The 23,271-nt window shown below is 45.3% G+C and overlaps 1 protein-coding gene across 9 annotated transcripts in view; it reads right to left on the bottom strand.

Moving 5' to 3' along the window:
* Positions 1 to 23,271, bottom strand: part of PAX5 (paired box 5) — a 175,008-nt gene that overhangs the window by 100,278 nt on the left and 51,459 nt on the right. For all 9 annotated transcript variants that reach the window (XM_039856632.1, XM_039856641.1, XM_039856647.1 and 6 more), the window contains one exon: positions 11,626 to 11,801. In XM_039856632.1, coding sequence (XP_039712566.1) covers positions 11,626 to 11,801 — 176 coding nt within the window. The remainder of the gene's footprint in view (positions 1 to 11,625; positions 11,802 to 23,271) is intronic.

The following is a 23,271-nucleotide window of genomic DNA, read 5'->3' as shown; positions in this document are numbered from 1 at the left end:
AACAATCTTTGTCTTTTAATGGAGATACTTAGACCATTCACATCTAAAGCAATTATTGATACAGTTGGAATAATATCTATTGTTTGTAACTATTTTCTATTCATTGAACTGATTCTTCATTTCTGCCCCCTACTCTTTTTCTTCCTTCTCTGGATTTAATTAAAGATGTCATATGATTCTATTTTATCTACTTAGTACTACTGAACTGTACACTTAAATATAGTTATGAAGATAATTTTTACATTTTTTTTTACCACAATTAAAATTTTTTGAGTCAAAAAAAAAAAAAAGGTTTTAGTGGTTGCCCTAGAGTTTTCAATATACATTTATAACTAATCTAAGTTCATCTCCAAATAACACTACACCTCTTCAACCATAGTACAGTTACCTTCTAACAGAGTATTCCCAATTCCTCCTTCCTGCCCCTTGTAACACTCCTGTCACTCATTTCACTTATCCATATGATATAATCACCCCTTCCATTGTTACCAATATTACTTTAAACATTACCCTTTGGATCCATTAAGAATATGAAAAATAAAAGAATTTATTTGACCTTGATTTATTTCTTCTCTGACTCCCCTCCTTTGTGTAGATGAGTTTCCAACCTATATTATTTTTCTTCTTCCTAAATAATATATCTTTTAACATTTCTTGCAAGATAGGTCTGCTGGTCATGAATTCAATTCATTTTTGCTGGCTGAGAAAGCCCGTATTTCTCCTTCACTTTTGGAGAATCATATCCCAAGATATAGAATTCTTGGTTGGTAGGTTTTTTCGTTGAATACTTTAAGTATTTCACATAACTATCTTCTTATTTTGCATGGCTTCTGACATGAAATCCACTGTAATTCTTATCCTTGTCCCTCTGTAAGTAAGGTGCTTTTTTTCTCCTCTGGATTTTTTCAAGATTTTCTCTGTCTTTGGTTTTCTGATATTTGAATATGATATATGTAGGTGTCGATATCAAAATAGCTTAATATTCTCTGAGTTCCTGCATCTGTGACAGTATCTGAGTTTCCTGAATTTGTGGCTTGGTATCTGCCATTAATTTTGGAAAGTTCTCAGCTACTTTGAATATTTTTTTTCATTCTCTGTTCTTCTGGTATTCCAATTATGTCACTCCTTTCAAAATTACTCCACAATTCTTGAATATTCTGTTGTAGTCGTTTTTGTTTTTTCATTCTTTTTTTTCTCTTTGCATTTTAGTTTGGGAAGTTTCTATTGACAGCTCACTTGATTCTTTACTTGGCTATGTCCAATCTACTGATGAACTCATCAAAAGCATTCTTTGTTTCTATTACTGTGTTTTTATTCCTGGCAATTCCTTTTGATTCTTTCTTAGACTTTTCATCTCTCTGTTTACATTACCTATTTGTTCTCTCATGCTGTCTACTTTTTCTATTCGAGTTCTTTTTTTTCCCCCCTCTTTAATTCTCCGCCCACTTCCACCCCTGACCTATGGATGTTGCCGTTTTCCCCTTAAGAACTGGGTCTCTGAAGGTGGGGCGTCTCCTCCCACTGGGGCCTGGCACCCCCGGGGTATGGTCCATGGCTCCACGTGGGGCGCAAACCCAGGACCTTCTGCGTGTAAAGCAGACGTGCTAACCACTACACTGTGGAGCCCCCCGTCCGTTAGAGTTCTTAATATATAAATCGTAGTTATTTTGAATTCCCTGTCTAATAATTCTAAAATATGTGTCGTATCTGAGTCTAGTTCTGACGCTTACTTTGTCTCTTCAGAATGTGTTTTTCTTGCCTAACTTTTTGTTTGATGTATTAGGTAATAGGAACTAAGGTAAATAGGCCTTTAGTATGAGGTTTTATGTTAACCTGGCAGCTCTCAGTTGTAACTCTCTGTATTCTTCTATCTCTCTGAATCTTGCAATAGATGTTTGCCCTGCAATCTCGCTTCCCTCACAACTTCATGGGTCAAGATAAGTTGCTTATTTTCAGTGTGCTCAGCTTTATTTCTTATTATAAATATGAAAGCGACACAACTTCCAAGCTCTTTATGTCAGAGGTGAAACTGGAAATTCTCATATCCTTCTTATTTTAGTACACTAGGACATTATTTAGCAGTTCAGTAAGAGTCTGTAAATGGTAAACTTCACCTTTGTCTGAAAATGGCTTTATTTGCCTTCACTATTAAATGATCGTTTACCTGAGTATAGGTTAACTGTTATCTCTTAACACTTTAAGATATTTTCTATTGTCTTCTGAATTCCGTGGATGCTTTAAAAAGTGTCTTTTCTGTCAATCTAAAGGTTGTACTTGCTCTCTGGTTGCTTTTATAATTTTCTCTTTGTCTCTGATGTTCAATTTCACTACAGTTTTACCTAGATGTGCGTTTATTTTTATTTGGCCTGCTTAGGATTTAGTGTGCCTGTTCAATGTAGTGACACGTATCTTGCAACAACTGTGTTCTACAGATTTCTTAGTCATTATTTCTTCAAATATCATTTCACTTCTATTTTTTTCTATTTCTTTTTCCAGGGAAACTATGAGATGCATGTTGGAAATTCTCATAAAATTTTGTTTTATCTCTTAGCCTCTCTTCCATATTTTCCAACTCTAGATTTCCGTGCTGCATTCCTGGCAATTTCCTCAGCTCTAGCTCCCAAATCACTAATTTTTTATTCAACTGTGTCTTACCTGGTAGTGAACCCATCAATTAAATTTTTAATTTTGATGACTAAAATTTTTTTTGGCTTAAACAATTAATTTTTATTTCTCATACTGGATTGTGAAAGGATCCAGATGAGAGCCTTACACGTGATTCTGCTAGGCATCTCAAGAATTTCACTGAGATGAGCCCAGTTTTTATATTAATTTCTCTTCTTGGGTTTCTCATGAATCATATAAAGTGAGATATCACACCTGTATGTGGCACAGGCTTGGGATTTCAGCTTCCCATGGGAAAAGTTTGTTCCACTCTTGAGTCCCATGCAAAATCAGTTTCCTCACAGCTTCCCGCAGTTTGTAGATAAAATTTTCCTAGCACTTATAGAAAGTCTAGTCCTTCCAGGTTTCAAGTTTTTCACAGGAGTTTCAGTTCCAACTTCCATATCATGTCTAAGGCCATATCTTCTGTCTCAGCATCAAAACCCAGACCCCATTCACTAGGAGCTACATCCAGGACCAGTAGCCTGGGCCACTATCTCATGCATTTAAAGTTCTGGCTCTGAGCTCCTTCTTAATTCTAGCTCCTGAGGATTTCTCTCTCCTTATTTAAAACTCAGATATATATATATATAATAATTTATTGTTATATTTGATAGTATTTTTACTATTGGAGGGGGGAGGGGCATCTGCAATAGCTCAGACTTTGTTAGCAAAACAAGAAATCTATGTTCTTTTTTTTTTTTTTTTTTTTGTAATTTAAAAATAATAAGAGTTCGGGGTTTTTTAAGAGCTTTGCGAATAGCCAGATTCCTTAAGCCAAATTTCTAGAGTACTTTCAAAACAAACAAGCTGCAGGACTGGAATTACCTATTCTTTTGTCTTTTTGTCTCTTTTTATTGCAAATATTGGTTAGCCTCGTTTAGGGGGAATATCTCTACCCAAAAATCAAATTTCGCACAGTACTTTTGGCTGCATCTATTGCTGTTACTTTATGCCACACAGCACAGGTGGTCAATGTCACTGACATGGCATATCTGTAAAAAATTTCTTGGATGAATGAATGAATAAATGAATGAAAGAACATCATAGCAAGGCACAGGCAGCTCTTTGACAATTTGCTTGTAATCTTTAAATCCCACATACACAGAATTTTCCTGTCATCTAAAAGGTGGAATAGACAACAGGAAAAACTGTAAACAAGTCAAAATAAAAATAAGAGATAGATTTCCAATTTGTTTTATCTCTCACAGAATGTTAGAGCTGGCACAGATCTCAAGGATGTCCCAGTCTAATCCCCCACCTCAAATGCAGAAACCATGATCCAGAGAAAAATGACTATCCCAAGAGCCATCACGAAAGCCCAGGGGTCTGTCCCATGCTTTTATAGTATGGCAACTTGTTCAGTGTTCCCTCAAATATTCCTTAGTCTTGCAAATGCAGCACAGTGATTTTTCTTGGGTAGACACCCTTCTGCTTGATCCACAGAAAGACAAAAATACTCAGAGTACTCTCTTGTTTAGAAAATATTTTAAAAGTTCTTTAGGAAGAAATGGGCATCCCTAATGAAGAAGGCTGAGGCTCCACAGAGTCCATGTAATTTTCAACCCTGGGTCACTGAGATGATGACAGTAGAAGGAAAAAGGAGAGTATGAATGGTCTAGAGGTACCCAGTACCGCTAGGGAGCAAGAATTCCAGCATAATCCTTGTCATTACCTCATTCTAAAGGCAAGATGACATTCAAGTCATCTTGCATAAGCATCTCAGTTCAGGAAGAGGTTTCTACCCCATCTCCTCATGCTGGGAAGAAATGGGAAAAGGACTTTTGCCCTTCTCCCTGCCACTACCACTCTCTTCACTCTCTTATAGCACCTTCCATGAGAGAAGTCGCTGATCTGACTGGTCAGAGCCCAGGACATTCACTGGACCAAGTTCACCACTGGGCAGCATCATTGTGCCTTGACATCAGAAGTCTTCCAGGTAGCAACTAGGTCGGACTGCCTGCTTCCCATGGGAAGATCCACCCATGCCTTCTCTTGGTTCAGTCTTCTCCATCGGCAACTGCGTGGGTGAGCCATTTGCTTCTTTCATCTCTAAAATGTATGATTCTTCCTTCCTTCAACATTCTCCAAGTTCTTGCACACCAAGCCCTCATCAGAGAAGTCAAATGCAAACCACTAAATTCTTCTCATCAAAAGTTGAATTGATGGAGGTGAATTGATGGGAGGTATATTCCTATAGATTAAACCTTCTCCAAATGGCAGGGACATTTTCCCAGGGGTACCCTTGGTGGCAGGAGATCAGAAAATCCCAAAATAGTAACACATCTTCCTGGACAATAAAATTGAAAAATCTAGGAATGGCCGCCCCAGAGTGTCTGGGTTTTTTTTAAGTTTAGGCTGGGCTATTAGAAAGGCTGCATTCTTGAGCTGTGTGGTCACAGCAGAGCTGCCCCTAAAGAAATACACCGACAGGTGTGTAGTCATTACATTAACCCATAGGACAGAGCCCTGTAGTACCTGCTGTAGCACCTCTACAGGTGTGTTGGGGACTGTGCCCACTGCCTCCACAGGCTCCCTCACTGGAAGCCCACGTGACAATTTCCTTTCCACTCTGTCAGAAAAAAACCCGGCTTCCTTTGGGGAACTGGCCTATTTTCCCCTGGTGGACAGTGAGAAACACACAACTGACTTGTGTTTCCCATTTTGCTTTGATCATCAGGAAGCTCAGAATCAAATCTGAGCCCAACTCGAATAATCATAGGAGCCTGGATAGAGATTTGGGGGTAGGGGAGATATGGGGGTAGGTGGGAGGGGGCAGGGGAGTGGAGAGGAGGGGAGAGGAGAGAAGCAGTGTATCATGGGGCCAAGACTGGGTAGGCAACCGTCTGCAGGGACATAGCGATATCTAGGGTACAGCAACATTGTCTGCACCTTGGCAATAGTCTTCTGGTTCCCAACCCTCCAACTTTCCTGACAGCAGCCAGAATAATCTAATCTGTATTGGACTGGATCCTGAGAGCCCTTGGTTTAAAATCTTACAAAGGCTTCTTCTTGCTCTGATGAGGAGAAAAAGAAGCAAGAAGGATTCTCCTCAGAACACAGCCAGGCACCTGGTAAGCAATGAATACACAGTCACTACAGCAATGACTACAGTAATGATTAGAACCTGATGCAGGAGGCAAGTCAGTGCAGGCTGATGTGGGTCAGTGAAGACCTCCCAGGGCAGGCAGGACTCCTGCTGGGTGTGGACAGGGTAGATTTAGAAACAGGCTGAAAGAATGTTCCATGCAGGGAAACTGTGAGCAGGAGCTTGGAGTGAGAACAACATTAAGAAAGGAACAATAACTGCAGTACCTGCCACCCTGCCTGCTCAGAGCCATCCCTGGTGTTCCCTGCTCATGCACACACACACGTGCACACACACACACACATGCACATGCATGTGTATGCACGAACACACACACACACACATGCACACACACACACCAGCCCATGGTCCACGGCCTCCTCAAACAGAGGAAGAGCCCAGCCCATGTTAGTAGCAAGGGGTCAGGCCCAGACACAGTCAGAACATCTAGTGGGCAGGCGGAAGAGCATGGGACAGTAAAAGGTCATGATGGAGATGGAAGGCTGTAGTGGGGATGAAAGGCTGTGGTCGGGGTTTCGAGTGGTGGGAAACCCTGATGGGCTCTCATGGCGATGGGTTTCAGGAAAAGAGATCTAACAGGAGCAGCAGGGACAGGGCAGGAGGCAGGAGACCCCGGTGAAGGTTGCTTCTGCACGAGCAGAGTAGTCCAGGCCACAGACTCAGGCCTCCTCAGGACACAGTGACTCGGAAGCAAAGCAAAACCTCCTCATGTCCACATTCCAGCCCTCTGGGGATTAGGTCCTCTCCTGCTTTTCCGGCCCAATATCCCTGGCTTCATTTCACTCACCCTGCATTCCAACCACCTAGACCAGCTTGCAGCTCCTTGCCATACTGGCATTCCGTCATACTTTTGCCCATGCTGTTCCTTCTGCCTAGAATGTCCTCTCCAGGCAACTCTACCATGTTTACAGATTTGGATTCTGCCCACCTCTCAAGGTGCAGCACTCATGACACCTCCTCCAGGAAGCCATCCCCCTTTCTCAGCCTGTACACCTGTCTCCTCACCCCGTCCTCTCTTGGTGGGCACAGACCCACCACAGAGGAACATGAGATTCCTGAAGAAAGTGTGTCTGCCACCTCTTTTCCCCAGTCTCCAGCCCTTTTTCTGACTCACGTAGTTGTTCAAGGCCATCCCTGATGACTAAGCTCAGTCACACTTAGAAACACAAACCAGCCCCTTTCGAGGAGTAGGACGCCCACAGGAGGAGGCAATGCTCGGCCCCAGGCCTATCAGCCCGAAGAAATGCCACCGTTCAGAGGGCAAAGCAGCTTACAAGAGCAGGAGGCATTTCTGGTGGCTTTCTCTGTTAGACAAGGGACAGGCCTTCTCCCAATTTAACCCCTGTGACCTTTGAACTTCCCAGGAGGTCAGCAGCACGTCCCCCTTCCCCAGCTGTCTTTCTGTCTCTGGCCCAATGGGAGGGAGGGCCCTGGGCCCGTTCCATTTTGTGCCCGTATTGATCTGTTGGCAGCAATGGGCTGGATAATTAGCCAGGAATTAGGGTTTCTATTACAGCCAGGAGGCTGCTCCAGCTGATTTATCACCTGAATAATTTACTGTGATTGAAAGGAAATTAAAATGAACTCCATTTGACAACTGTGAGCTTTTATGGGCTTTAGTGAAGGCTCAAAAGCCAGATTAATAGCCTGGTGTTGGTTAATAGTCTGCCGAGAGTAAATATGGCAGGCTGTGCTCGATGGCGGCCTTCCTACCGAGGCCGGAGGAGGGACCAGCTCCTGCCAGGAGCACAACGCCCACGACGATGTCAGCTCGAGTTTTACTGAAACAGATTCCACTGTTCGCAACAGGCACGCACGCCACCAGCAGTTGTTTCTTTTTTTTTCCTCTTCTCTTCCAAGGTGATTTTTACTCGCTCCACATGTAGGGAAACCAGAATTGCTTTTTCGATAACCGTTTTGAAAAGGAAGTGTTTCATTGCCCCAGGAGTGTGTATACATTAACCCCTTCTACCCAGGGCCAAGGGTTTACTAAGTTTCCCTGTAAAAAGCGAGAAGCCTGGGCCCATCCACCCAGGACAGATCTTGGCAGGAAACGCAACAAAGTGAGCTTGTGGCAGTGATTGGCAGAACCTCAGCCTGGCCCTGAAGAAGAAAGAACGTTCTTCTCAGGGGCTGTTGGGTGGGTGGTTTAAGAGGATTTGACGACCCAAGCCTAGGGCAAGTCTCTGAGGATGCTGATTGGTGGATTCTGGCTGCAAAAGACCAGTTCTGAAAACCGGCCATCAGAAAACTGGCTCCTAGAATTGTCTGGGGACATGAAGCCCCTGTAACCATCTTGCACAAGATGAAGACAGGATCTTGAGGTCAAATGCCCACTCGGTGGCCTTGACTAGTCCCAGAAGCCACCTGGGCCTGAAAATGTAGTGAACAATCTAGGGAAAAAATGCTCCAGTCTGTAAAATGGGGCTCACAAATCTTGCCCAGCCTGCTTAGCAGGCATTTACATTAAGAGTCCAATGAGAGAATGAATGCGAAAGATCTTTGAAAAGTGTGCAGTATCATGCATAGGCGAGGAAGATCACTATTGTTATTGTTGCTGTTGCCACCGCCACTGCTGCTGTTGTCATCGAAATCACAATTCTTACTGCCACAGACATGGAAACTGACTTCCAGAGAAAAAGTGACTTGCCCAACAGGGCAGAACCAGGACTCACGTCAAACTCCCCCAATTCCAAGGCTAGCAAATGCTCTTTCTTCCCCTCCAGGCTGCTCAATGAAACTGAAAGCAAGCCCCCCACATAGGCCACAAGCCCTTGGAGTCACAGATTTGTTCACAATGGAAGAAGGGCCAGCCTCAGCGGCCAGTGCTCCAGGTCCCCTTCCTGGAGCCACCGAAATGCCGCTTTGGGGCTCACAGGGCAAAGCAAAAGCAAGCATGAAGAGGCTCGAGGAACCTGTATCCTTGACACATCTGCCTTCCCAGCCTGCGGCCCCTTGCTCGGACCACCATTTGTCCAGAGTGATTGGGAATTGGGAGCGAGGGTATGTCATTCATAGTCCAGTGCCTGTGCGTTTGCCCGGCAGCCCCGCGGCCTCACCTTCCATCTCTCCTAATTATGGCACATTACAGGGAGGTGAAGCAGATTAACCAGAAAGCTCTGAGTCAGTCATTATGGCACCACAAGTCTCGCCTGCAGGCCCCGCCTCAGCCCACGCAGTCAGAGGAGACAGGCCCACAGCCGTGTCCGCGTCATTCTGAAGGACACAGCAGGACTGCTAGAAAAGAAGCCCTCGCAGAGTGTGCAGTTCAGGTCTCCTCCCTGTCAGGCCCCATCTCTACATGGGCCTATCAACCTGTCCCCCAACATTACCCCCTCCCTTACATCACCCTTGATGCTCCTAGTTCAGTTCAACGTCTCCATTCATCAGGGCTCACAGAACCTTCTCCCTTGCCTTGCAAAGTCTGAATCCACATCACACTGCCCCTGTGAGGCTGTGGGCAGAGCTGATGCCTGATTCGTCCTTCCTCCCCTGGGTACCTGGCACTGTGCCAGGCTCACGGCCAGCATGCAAGAAATATGTTGGATAAATGAGCATATGAGAGTGTCTGAGCAAGTGAGTGGATACATGAATAGACTCCTCCCAATTATGAAGCCCTGTAGTTTCTGCCCCTTCTTTCTGGGCATTCCAAGTGAAATGAACTACGACCGAGATTCTCAGTCTCCGTGAGGATCCTGTGAAACACAGAGGAAGCATAGTCACTAACACTGGATGTCTGCGCTGAGCAAATAAGGGTTTAATAGAAACGCTGGAGGCTTTGTGCCTGGGCCCTCACTCTTCAGCACTCACATGCTGGGTGATTTCACACTAACCCTGTCCCATCTCTGGGCCTCTCAAAAATAAAAGAGTTGAAAGTTTGCCTCCGTAGTCCTGCTAGAGCTAAAATTATCTGACCTTGCCAACGGTTAGAAGATAAATTTTTTTTCCCATATTCTGAAGAGAAAGGTAGGCCTCATTCAAGAAGGTTTTCCTGATTGAGCCCCTTTTCTTTCTCCTCCTGCGTTAGATGAAATGTGGCTCTAGCCAGCTCTCCGAAGGGCTCTGAGCAGTGGGAAAGGCTGTTTGTGATGGAAATAGACCCATTTCCCTAAAGCCCAGCATCTAGACTCTGCGGGATCAGCTCTGTCCAGCCCAGACGACTAAGTCATTCCCAGAGGAGATTTCACTTGACTTGTAGAAGAAAAGACCAAAATCCTGACCGCAGCCTGCACAACCAGGGCCATCTCCCCAACATCACCTCCCACCCCTCCTGGCAGCCCACTCCTTGCAGCACGCCGCCGGCCCTCTTTCCATTCTTCACTCCTGCCGTGCTCCCTCTCACCTTACGGCCTTCACACTTGCTCTTCCCTTTGCCAGCCGCATTCTCCCACCCCCGGGTCCCTTCTCCTGATTCAGCCCAGCCCCTTCAGGGCTCAGCATAAGTGCATTTCCCCTTCAAGCCGGCTCAGTCTCTGCTTTATGCTTTCAGAGAAACTCAGACAGCCCCTCCTCGGCACCTAGCACACCTGTAATCAACAAACCCTTGGGCTGTTCTTATTTACTATGATTCTTCCACACATCTGTAAGGCTCCCTGAGGTCAAGTCCAAGCCTTTCTTGTTCACTCATGTACCCTTAGTAACTAGCTCTGTACCGTGCACATAGTAGGCACTCATCAATGTTTCTTAAGTGAATACATAACTTGCTGTGTGGCCTTAGGTAAGTCTCTTTGCCTCTCTGGGTTTTGTTTCCTCATCTGAAAACAAAGTGAGTAGATAGTCTGTGAGAGCCCTCACAAGAAATGCTGAGAGACAGTTAAACTGTCAACTGAGGCCCTGCCCACTCCTCACCATTCAATGTCCTCTCTGGCACCTTTCCTCCCCACTGGAGCTTGTGCACACAGTCTACCTGATTTCTGAATGGCTCTTTGGAAAAACTTCAGACGCATCATCCAATTAGTATGTAGAAGAAGCTCAGCAAGGCCAGTCTTTACTACCAGTACTAGCTAGCCAACTGCTGAGAGAGTCATTGCTCAAGGTCTCTCTGACTCGTCCGCCAAATGGGAGCTCTCTGCAGTCAGGAACCACGTCTGAGCCACGCATGCCAGCAAAGAAACCAGCCAGCCCAGGGTCTGGTGCTGACTGGGCATCAGGAACGAGTTTCCTGAATTGAATCTGGACCTTATCCAGTCCCCAAGAGCCTCTCGCCGGGCAGAGCCTTTCTTGTCCCATATCTGCAGCCATAGGCAGTGACTGCTTCTCAGGCCCAGGGCAGAGCAGGGGGCTGCTCAGCAACAGTCATCTTCTCACTGCTTTCCCTCTCTTGCAAATGACCCAGCTAGATGTGTGTCCAGTGAGACACTTCTTCGTTTCCAGATTCTTGGATTCAGTCTCTAAAAGCAGACAGGGCGACCTGACGAGATGGCTGACAGTGGGGTACACGATAACATGGCATGTGGCCGTAGGGTGCTTACATATTTCCACCTTCACCCTGACTGACGGGATAATGACCCAAGACCACCTCAAGTGGCCCAAAAGATCATTACATTTCCCTGTACAAAGAGCCCTGGGAAAAGGCCACCATTCAGCAATGGCAGAGCAGCCAGACAAATCATGACCCCCCTGGACAGCCAAAGAGACAGAAGCACCAGGGCAAGAAGTCACCGGAGTCCCAAACAAGTCCTCCTGACCTCATGGGATGCTACAACTGGCCAAGTTTGGTTGAGAACAGAGAGAAACCCGCCTCTGAGGAGAACCTGGCACTCTCACCCGCACCCCGCCAGATGCCTTCAGGGAAGCAACCCAGGCCTCTGTTTGAGTGGCAGGTGTGGCGGGCAGTGAGTCGTGGGGATTACCTGCTCGGGCTTGATGGGCTCCGTCGTGGTGAAGATGTCCGAGTAGTGCTGCCTCTCAAACACACGGTCCAGTACCTCCAGCTGCTGCTGCGTGAACAGGTCTCCCCGCACCTGCTTCCGGAGAAAATCTCTGCCCGGCAGTGAGTGACCGTTCGGCACTGGAGACTCCTGAATACCTTTGATGAGCATGAGAGAGAAAGGGTGAGTGCAGCTCACACAAGTTGCTGAAGAAAGAAATGTCAGACCCTGAGACCGGGAAGGGAGCTGAGAGACCCATGAACCCCGCTCCCTCCCTGACAAGAGAGGAAACAGACAAGGGGGTCTGGGCCAAAGTCACCCTCCTGCTGAGTGCACAGCCAGCCTCCCAGAGCCACGTGCCAGGCACTGTGCGAAGCCCTCTTTAAATGCATCATCTCATCTAACCCTCACAATGACCCCAACGAAGATGATATTATTTTCTTGTTTTGCAGATGAGAAAATTGAGGTCTAGAGATTGAGCGATTTGCCTGCAGGCTGGAGCTCAGGTTGATTCAGAGGCTTAATCAGCAGGTGCCACTACCTCACTGCATTGATGATCCCCTTAGAGGTGCAGTTTTGTCCCAGAGTTCATGCCTTTACCTGGGACATTTGCCACCACATCATGTGACTAGTCAATAAAACACTGTTTGGAAGGCTGTAAGGAAACAGATTTTCTCATGCTGTTCTGGCGGGAGCGTATTGGTCACCCACCTGTGCTAGACAATTTGACAAAATCTATCAAGATCATGAATGGACATTCCCTTTGATACAGCAATTGCACCTCTGGGAATTTATTTTATACCTAGACTTACACATATGGGAAGTGATATGTGTACAGGTTCTGGCAACAAAAGACTGGAAACAACCCAAGAGTGTATACTGTACGGGGTTGTTAAATAAGTCCTGGTATGTCCATGCCATGCAATCCCGTGTGTCTGCAAAGAGGAAAGAGGACGCCCTCTGAACTGACATGGAAGACCTTCAAAATACATTTGTTATATGAAAAATAAATAAGCACGGTACAGCAAGCATGCATAATCATAACTTTCTGTGTAAAAATGAAGAAAATAGGACTTTATATGCATTTTATATTAAATGAATTTTATGTAATGCATTCTACATATTTATATCTAATATACATCTTATATACTAATATATTACATTACTATAATGTGATTATCTAATATAATTTTATAGTACATACATATATAACATATATTATATATAATGCATATACATATTAGATGCATTTTATATAAAATTTTATGTAAATGCATATATATATATTTCCTTAGGAACTCTGGAAGGAAACATAAGACACATTTAGAGTGTTTACTCATTCAAGGAGGTAGGAATGAACTGGATGAAAGTGAAGGGGAGACTTTTTATAGCATGCTTGTTTTATTCTGTTGCAGAACTTTAAATGTATTGCCATTGAAAAATGTAAATTACTAAGGAAGTATAGAGTTAAATTCTCTATGTGTTCTGTACAGCTCTTCACACTGTAACAGTCTCTGGTGATGATGCTTACATGTCAATGAAAGTATTATGAATTATCAATAAAAAAGTAAATGGGATGAAATATCTTTTGTAAGCCTTGAACTTAAACCATTCAAAATGAGAGAAAGCAAGAAAGGCAAATGTTTCCAGTGAGGAAAGGGTCTCCAGGGCCACCATTTCCCAGGGCCCTCTAAGACCACGTTGCTCACGCAGGGCTGTCTGGAGATACTGCTGGAACCCAGGCCCAGAGGCACAGCCTCTGCCTTTGCCACTGGGGAGTGCAGGGGGAACCAGCACACATCAGATCTCTTGCTGACAGGTGCCCTTCTTACACGGGCCGTGCCCAACCTCCCCCTCCCCGCAGTGTGCTGACACTGCTGACCTAGACTTCATTTGTCCTGTCAAAACTCCACCCACATAAGGCATAATAAGGCCTAACCAAGGAGCTTGAAGAAGTGAGATATTGTGTCACTGAGATGCAACTGTCCTATCTGGAGACAACTGCAATGCGAGGCCTGACGTTTGAACAAAGACACCAGCTTTGGGTGTTCAGGTGAGTGTTGGCTTTTCAGAGGCTCTGTGGAGTCTGACAGCTCAGAGCACCCCAGCATCTTCTATGAGAAGGGACTTCTGAAGTGGCTCATGAGCCCCCTGAGAAAAGAAATCCCAGATCAATTCTGACCCAAGAGGATACCATAGGCTGGGTCCCTGCCCCTGCCCACAGGACATCATCCTCATGAACATCATGAGGCTCTTCTTCTATCATGGATCATGGTCCATCCCCTTGGGAACCGTTCCTATTGTAAACCAAGACAACAGGATGTGGGAGCCCATGGCCTAGTCTGTGCCTGCTCAGCATTATCTCGCACTGATTGGCATCCATCCACCAAATGACTATTATCAAAGGTGCTCTGCACTTGTGTGCATATGTACACACACATGAGGGAAAGAGGCTCGGCTTGCTTCTCCTCAGCTATTGCTCTGGCCAGATATCCTGGCTGTGCAGCCTGCCGGCCAGGCCCAATATTCTTAATGAAGGCTCCTTTCTGTCAGCCAGCTCCTGACGACTCCTACCAAGCAAGGCCTTGCCTGCCCCTAATTGGGCAGTGCCCACCTCTTCCTTCCCACTCAGGCTCCCCCATCAGACTGGTCCCAATCCTGCCCCTTCAGGAAGCCTGTCCCGGCCAGCAAGGCCATCCTCCTACAGATGTCCTCAGGCTCGTCCTCTCCCACCGTATTCACAGGCTGGGCTCTTTGCACAACTCAGAGAGGAAGCTCAGAGAGGTTGGCTTGGCTAAGGACTCCCAGGGACAAGGTCACCGTCTGGTCACTGAGTAGGGCCCAGCACAGAGTAAAGGCTCAGAGCACTTGGCCAGCTCAAGTCCATGCACTGGGGGTCCCCCCATGGACACCACGCATACTCCAAGCAGATGCAGCTTCGCTGGGATCTGCACTGAGTCTTCCAGGAAGAAGACTTGCTGCATCCTGCTCTGGCTTTCTGAAAGTCAGCCATGGCACCCATGAGCTGAGCCTGGGAGAGTGTCCAAGCTGTCTTGGTCACTCAGATACTCCACGTGGAAAACTGTAGGCTGGAAAGAGTCACCTCTCCAGTCTGGAAAGAGTCACCTCTCCAGGCATTCACCCTGACCGTGATGGCTCTTGCTGCTCTCGCTCCAGCCAGCACTTCCACTCATTTTCTTTACTGAGAAGGTGGCTGAAGTCTACTTTGTCACTTTGCACAGACACCTAAGGTCTGTCATGTCCTTAAGAAGGCTTCAGATACTTCTAAACATATAATCATTTATTCACTCATTCAACAAATAGTAGGTGTTGACTCTGTACCAGGCAATACTAAAAACAAAAACAGAAGATACAGTAATGACCAAGACAGCCTTCTCTTTCCAATCTAGAAAAGGCAGCTCACTTCAGTCAAGTACTTGTGAAAACAGACACATGACTACAAACTGATTACTGCTAAGTAGAAAAGGTACATAGAAATATATATATATATGACTTGTATAAAGGGGAAGAATCCAAGAAGTCTTCCAAGGAGTGGTCATATTTAAACTGAGAATGAAGGACAAGGGAACTACAGGGAAAAGGGAGTGGGAGGTGGAGGGGGCATGCCAGGCGGGGAAGAACGCCTGTACGAAGGCTTGGAGATGAGAAGAGATGAAAGGAACAGAGGGAGTGAGAGGAGGAGACTCCACAGGGCTCTGGAGAGGCAGGCTGGGGTCAGGCCAGGCAGCCACGGAGGCCTAGGGAGGCCCCGGAAAGGATCTGAGCTTTGCTGGGGGAGGAGTAGGGAGTCACAGGAGGGGGCTGGGGGAAACCATTGCCCTTGCATTGCTCAGTCCTGGGGCCTGAATTGCTAGTTTCTTTAGATCAAGCCCTGCTTTCTAAGCCCTGCTCCCAGGTCTCATCTTTTGGAAAGGCTAGGGGCTGGCAACATAAAATTTGCATTTGTAGGCATTTGAAGGTGATGTGTGGAGTCAGCCTGTCAGCCACAGGTGATCCACTGAGTCCATATGAAATATAAACCACTCCTCATTGACATACACGCTATTGCCAGGACAGACAAAGCCTGCAAGGACACATGTCACCTCTTCCAGGATGCCTTCCGTCTTGTCCCAGTTGCTTCTCCCTTTAACCATTTTCTCCCTGGACCCTTCACTCTCACACTGTACTCTTAGCTACCTTGAGGGAGGAGAGACCATAATTAATTCATCTTTGTCACCTCCACAGAAAATATTTCTGGAATAAATGAACACATTAGTAATACCTGTGACAATCACCTTCACACCACAGGTCTAATCTGCAAATGTCAGAATCCCTCCATCTGATCTCATTCATTCATTCTCTTGTCCATCAAGCAATTGTAGTGAACAGGCACTATGCTAACGCTGGGCATACAGTCATGGGCAAAAACTAGCCCAGCCCTGGTCCCCATGGAGTTATGTCCAGCAGAAGAGAAAAACATTAATTGAAAAGTAACCAGACCAGTAAATGTGCACGTGTCAATCAAGATAAATACTCTGAAAAATGGCACATGGTTCTCAGGCCAGGGACACAACCGAACTGCCTCTGGATGCCACACACAGTGAGTGCACAAACAGATGACATGCTCAGGGACAGCTACAAAAATGAATACCAGAAAATCATCTCCAGCACGAAGGCAGGTCTGAACCTCCAGGCCTCCAATGGAAGTTTCCGTAGTGTTTCTCGTCTGTGCCACAAAGATGCTGTCTGACTTCACTGGGGAATGTAGTCTTGAAAACAAGCTACAGAAATGTTTGGACCCATTTTATTCCAGGGAGAAAAATGTGAACTTGCAATGTGAATGGTATGCTTAAATATATGGACAGACATGGGCAAAAGTACAAAGGTATACAGGGGGCATGGTATCTTTAAATCTTTTTTTTCTACTCCAAATCAAATAATATGTAATAGACCCAGTGCTGAGCTTAGTCAACCATGGCTGTTGGAATTAACATTCTGGAAGCTAGCTTCAGGGGAGCAAGGGGCAGGAAGCCCCGTCTCAGGGAGCAAAGAAATGCTGGCTTTAAATTTCAGGTTAAACCAATGTTATTCACAACCTGGCTTTGAAGCTAAAAGCTTTACACAATCGGGTCTGGTCACGCAAAGGGGGAGGAAGCAAAATAGCCTCAGATTCCCATCTGTCAAGAGAAAGCTGTCTCTTGTGTGTCTTAAAAGATCATAAACCCATTGCATTTTCTTCAGAACACAACAGATTCGAGGGGTTTGCATTTTTCTTGGAGGGTTTGTTTCTGGTTTGTTTCTCTAAAAATCATCTGGTTTGTTTCTCTAAAAATCATCATGTACTTTATGTCTGCAGATGCTCACTGGGAGGAAAAATAAAATAAAATCAAACAGGAATCTCCATAATCCCTTCTGGCATCATGGTCTTTGGGATGGAACCCCTTGCCAGAGGCCCAGGAGCCCTGGGGAAGGAGGCTGGGGCCACTGGGTAGACCTTCAGCCTCTCTCAAAGTCCCATTTCTCTACAGAGCCCAGGCAAAGCCAGGGCCACAGAGCCTCCTTTATCCCCACAGCTGCTCCTCAGCATGGCAGGGCAGTGGCAGGGCCCAATGGGAAAAAGGTTGGGAGCCAGCAGACCTGGGTTCTAGCCCCAGCTCTGCCCTTACTTGCTGTGTGAGCCCAGGCAAGTTCCTCTCCTTCTCTGGGCCTCAGGGGCCCATCAATAAACTGAGGAACCTGAGGCAGTCATTTCTGTTTTCTCCTCCAAAACCTGCCAAGATTTTGTCTACTAAATAGTATTAAGTGAGCATTAACTTATTTTCCCACTTGGTTCTTTGTGCAGTCTTTGTAGAGGACCCCCTCCCAATAGTCGTCTTACTCCTAAACGATTGCCTGAGCCTATTTTTGCCAATACTTGGTTTAGAGATGAACATATGAAGAGAGGGAGGCTGTTGGGGGACTTCTGAGAGGAAGTCAGAGACAAGAAAATATCTTTTTTTTCTTCACTGGGATACATTTACCCTTCATCTTTTTGAAATTGTGAAAATAATTGTGAAAATAATTCCCAGATCCCACCATTAATGCTTTCATGCACTACTGCATCCCCCAACCCTTACCCCAAGGTCTGAGGTCCTCTCCAGATCTGGCCTGCAAGGGTACCATGGTAGCTGACATTCAGCCTGTTTGCTGCTTCTTCTCCTAGGACTCTGACACCACTATGCCCCCAGACCTGCCTTCCCCGATGAAGACAGGAGGCAGAGCGAGGTCTTGGCAGACCATCTGCCACTGCAGTCTAGAGCCAAGGTGGTTGGGAAGATTGAACTGGTACAACCTGGGACAACTGGTGAGCAAAGGAGCTTGGTGTCCTCAAATGGCAGCAGTAGCTTAAAAGGGGTTCCATCCCAAAAGTCTACAAAGCAGAGACCAACCAAATTCAGACCAGGCTAATTTGCACCTTGAAGAAATTGTTTCAGATGCAACAGAAGTTTGCGAGGGCAGTAGCAGCTCCAGAATTTCTCCACAGGAGGGACTAGGTATGACTATAGGCTATAAAAGGAATGAGACAGGGTATCTGCTCTGGGGCTACATTATCAAAATGCCCTGCATACAATTAATAGAACATTATCCCTAGCAAAGAAAGAAGGGGTACTGACAGAAGTGATGGAGACACAAGCTTCTCCCAGCACCCGTGACCTTACCCTGGATGAGTACTGCTCAGTGCCAGACACTGAACCAAGTTATTTTTACATCCTTAAATTGCATTGATCCTTAGAACATTTGTGTGAGATGTGTATTCTTATCCCATTTTACAGATGAAGAAACTGAGGCTCAGAGAGGTTGAGTAATCGAGCCTTGGCTGGGTTTTGTACCCAGGTCTTTTGTCTGAAGATCCAGTGCCTTCTCCACTTCCCTATCCCCTTCAGGTCAACTACTAAAACCAAAGTCCTGTGTTTCCTTGTCTCTAAACTGGGAACAATGGTATGCAGGACAATCCCTAGGGCTTTTGTAAGGAATGAGATAATCCGAGTGAGGTGCCTAGCAGGGTACCTGGCACAAAGATAATGACCAAACAATGTTAGCTGCTGTCATCATCATTTTCACCAGGAAAACCCTTCAAGGGTTTCCCCAGGACAAAACCGAAGGCCTCTGCGATCTACCCCTCTAGTCAGGCTCACCTCTCCAGTCACCCCACAACACCATACTCCTCATTCCTCAAGTGTCCTTTCATGTCACTCCCGGATGCTATCATTCATTGTATTCCCTCTGCTGACTCATCCTTCACCCCTGCCCATAAGGCTCAGCATAAATGCCACCTCCTCTCTGAAGCCTGCCTCCAAGTTCAAAGGCTGAATTAATTGCCTTGTCTCCTGGGCTTCCTCAGCATGCAGCACAGGCCACCTCTATGGCCTGGATTTTTCTCTTCACAACTCATCCTGTGAGGTCGGTCCTCCTGGAATCCCCATTTTATAAGCTGAGGAAACTGGCAGAGGTAATAAGTCGTTTGTTCGAGGTCACAACTAATACGTGGCAAAGCACTTGCACATCCCTTAACATGTCTTAAGAGTGAAGCTAAGCACTGTGTGGATGTGGTACAGCACACTAGGGAAGCCTGAGCACTCCAAACTCAGACAGGCCCAGGTTCAAATCCTCACTCTTTCTCTTACAAGCCTATGATATTTGAAAACTTTCTTAACCTTTCTAGTCCTCATTTTTTTTCATGTATAAAATAGCACAATAATGATACCTGTGGTTGATGAAAGCATTGAATGAGAATACATGTAAAATGCTTAGCATAGTACTTGGCACATAGTAAGTGCTCAATAAACATGAGCTGTTTCTAGGATTGCTGTTTCTTTCCTTCCCTGCTAAGAGTATGAGCTCTCTGAGGGAAGAGCCCATGTCTGACTCACCTCGAACACAGGAGATGCCAATCAATGTTTGTTGACTGAATGAGTGACTCAAGAGGCTGCAGGCCTGAGTGGTTCAAGGGAGCTCCACAGTGGGACAGTCTCTGGTATCTTCAGAGAACTTGGTAGAAAATCTTGGGAGGTGACCACCAGTGATCACAGAGGAGTAAACAACGAAGAGTTTATGTTCTACCTACTTCTAAGAAAAATTTCGGGCAGTTCATAAAACTTTAAACAAGAGGATGATAAACTACCAAAACTCAATTGAGCTCTAAGCTTCCTGGCAAATCCCACCAAAAGGAAAACACAGCAAGTCATATATTGCTCGGAGTCCAACAACGACAACAACAAAATGCCATTAATTTTTCTACTCAAAATAATATATGGAGCTTCTATTCTCTGCACAGCGGTGTTTGGATGCTTAGGGTGACCTAGGGATGACTAACAACAGGGAGGGTAGCTCTGGAGGAGGGACCATCTGAGTCAGATCTGAGATAAAGTGAGGGGACAAGGTGCTGAGATAAGGGGCGAGATTCCAGGCACGGACGACATGAGTCAGTCAGCCACATTTCCAGAGCGTCTACTCTGAGCCAGGCCCTGTGCTGGCAACCAGGGTTGGAAATGTCCCATGGCAACCCAGAACCAAAGTTGATGTGATTTTGTTCCGGGTGATTTTATTAATCCCATCCTAAACTGGGGCCGTAGACTGAGAAAAATCAAAGTGGCATGGAGGAAAATTCCATTGGCACTACCATTACTCAGCCATTAGTTTCACTCAATCTTTCTTCTCGGAGAAGGAAAACACGAAATTGTAAAATTGCCAAATACGTTCACGTTCGACCAGAGTGAATCCGATTGTGCCGTGTGTTACCCAATAAGTCATAGGCTGTCAAGGAGAGAAAGGCCCCAAGAGACTGATGACTGCACACTCAGGGATGGCAAAGGGATTTGTCCAGGGCCAGAAGGCAGGTCTGAGGCAAGGTGGGTCTAGGAAAACATGAGTCCCCTGATTCCTGTTCCGAGCCTCCTGGGTCCGTTCACTCCTGAGCAACATGCACCAAACTCCCAACGGTGTATGGTCCTCTGCTGGCAACAGAGCAAGAGAGGGGTGTAAGTTCTAGCCCCTGCCCTCGAGCGGAGGATGTAGACAAATGAATAATTCCAATGTAGTAAGGTAAATGCTGGGAGCCTGAGAAGCAGAGACTGCCTCAGGAGCCAAATGGTAGTAGCTCAACCATGATCTATGCTTCCTCTGTGCTGGCCCTATTCTAAGCCCCTTATCTATTTAATTCTCCCAACAACCCAGTGATGTCAAGTCTGTTATTGCCCCCTCCTATTTTGCAGATGAAGAAACTGAGGCACAAGGAGGTTAAACTACTTGCCCAGGGTCTCACAGATTAAAGACAGAGGAGCTGGGATCCAAATCTAAACAATCTGGCTCCAGCGTCTGCTCCAAACTCTACGCTAAACCACTTCACTTAATCCAGACTTGGGGCAGGAGAAATCAGGACAGACTTCCTGAAAAAGATAAAGCCTAAATCTTAAGGATGCTTAAAAATTAGCCAAAGGGACAGAAAAGAGAAACTGCATTCCAACCAGAGGGACTAGTATATGCCAAGGCCTGGAAGCATCAAGAAGTCGGGTACATGGGGAAGGGCTATAATTCGATAGGATTAAAATGCAGGAATTGAGAGGGGTCAACGCAGGGCTGTCTAGCTGCTCAGCCCTCTTATCCACTATCCAGAGCCTAATATATACTCTAATGTCCAAACAGTGCAAGTACATTATCGAAGCTCTCATGGTGTTGGTATGAAGAGATGGGATTTCTTTGTGATTAAATGAATCAAGATGACCTCAAAGAATAGGCAGGAAGTAATACCTTGTGCATTGCCACAGGATAAGTCTGTTCTCTCTAATCCACACTGTCCAAGTCCATTACCTCATATAGTCGCACCTAATTATTCCACCTTACAGAGAGATGTGCACACTAATTAGGAAGAATGTTAACCACCATAGTGAAAATACTCCAAAGCAAATGAAATATTATTAGGAGCAAAGGGTGATTTGTTTCTGTGAATCGTGCTTTTAAATGAGATCCAAAAATGCTAAAGGCTTCGTTTTAATTATACCTGGAAGGAGTTCTCCTGCGTGCATCCCTTTTTTAGGCTTTCAGGCACGCAGCAGTCTGTCCCCCATCCCCCACTGAGCAGAAATAAATAAATAAAAGGGTTTAAAAATCGTATTTACTCTGATATCTTTGCATTACCCCCATTTGAGTTTTTAAATTACACTTTATTTTTTCCCAAGGACAATATAACTTTTAAAAAAGGTTTGTATTTTGAAGTGTATCTATCTGATCATTGCACAAATGTTTTCAGGAGAAATCACTATATTTCTCCAAGATGGGTATGGGTTTTGTCATAGATCAAAGTGAGAGGGAGGAAAAAAAGATAAATCATCAGAGATCCAAAAATACTTTTCATTTGGAGAAGATATCAGGCCATTTTGATGGGGCTGATGGACTCCCTGTTCTGTCTCCATTACCCAAGGCAGGCAGCCCCAGCCAAGAGCCAGCCACCGAGATTATATTCCCCATAAGATGGTCCTCAATATATATATATATATATATGATCTTCAACCTCTATTGATTGACCAATTTCACAAGCAAAGACTGGTGAAATGAAGCTGAAATGAACATCATGCTTTAACTCATTGAACCTATCAGGCCTGAGTTAATCTCACTGTCCACTGTCTCTGATAGAATTCAATTGATCAATCATGTTTCGGTGATAGTACCATTTCACTGGCTTATTGCTTCTTCATTTCAGAGCTTGACCTGTTAGATACACTCAGACTGGCTTGACTCCTCTTGGATACACAGAGATCAGCCTCTGTCTGCCAATGTGTGTCATCTCCTGTCCCAGATGAAAATAACCAAAGAGGCTTTTGTGTATATCTGTGGTGTGTTTTTCCAACAAGCACATGCACATCAATGGTGAATTTATAATGGCATGGAATTGAACTAGCACGAATTACAAGAAGGGTTCTTCATTCGGCATGGAGGCACCGTCTTTCCTTTCTAACAGTTAAATTGACTTGTTCGGGCTCTGTATTCAGTACAGGCATATTCTCGTATTAACTGGCAAGTGTGTGTGTCTAGAAAGGGTAAGGCACATGTAAAAATGGTAAAACAAACAAACGAACAATAACAATCACCACTCCTCAAGTATATATTTACATTCATAAGCTAATCTGATTCTCATGATAACTTCAGGAGGTGGGCAAGAGATTATCAGATTTAACAGATGAGAAAATGGGCTCAGAGAGGGGAAAGTGACTTGTCCAAAGTCACACAGCAGAGTCACCAGGCTAGGCGTGACTAAGAGTCCTGATGTCTCAGCTCCTGAGTGCCTCTTAGTCCACTGAGGCCAACTCTCAGGCAATCTCAGAATTTCAAAGCCAGGAGTCAGCCACTGAGATTATATTCCCCATAAGATGGTCATATATATATATATATATATATATATACACACACACACACACACACACATGCCATACATATGTATGTATACATATATACATGCTCCATACACATATGTACATATATATATTGATTATATTCCCATAAGATGGTCACATATATGTCTCCCCTACACATATATACATACATATGTACCATGTACATATGCTCCTGCCACACTATGTGTGTGTATGTATGTAT

The sequence above is a fragment of the Pteropus medius genome, unplaced genomic scaffold (assembly GCF_902729225.1).
Source record: "Pteropus medius unplaced genomic scaffold, Ma_sr-lr_union100, whole genome shotgun sequence".
NCBI lineage: Eukaryota > Metazoa > Chordata > Mammalia > Chiroptera > Pteropodidae > Pteropus > Pteropus medius.
This window is presented reverse-complemented; position numbering and strand designations above follow the sequence as displayed.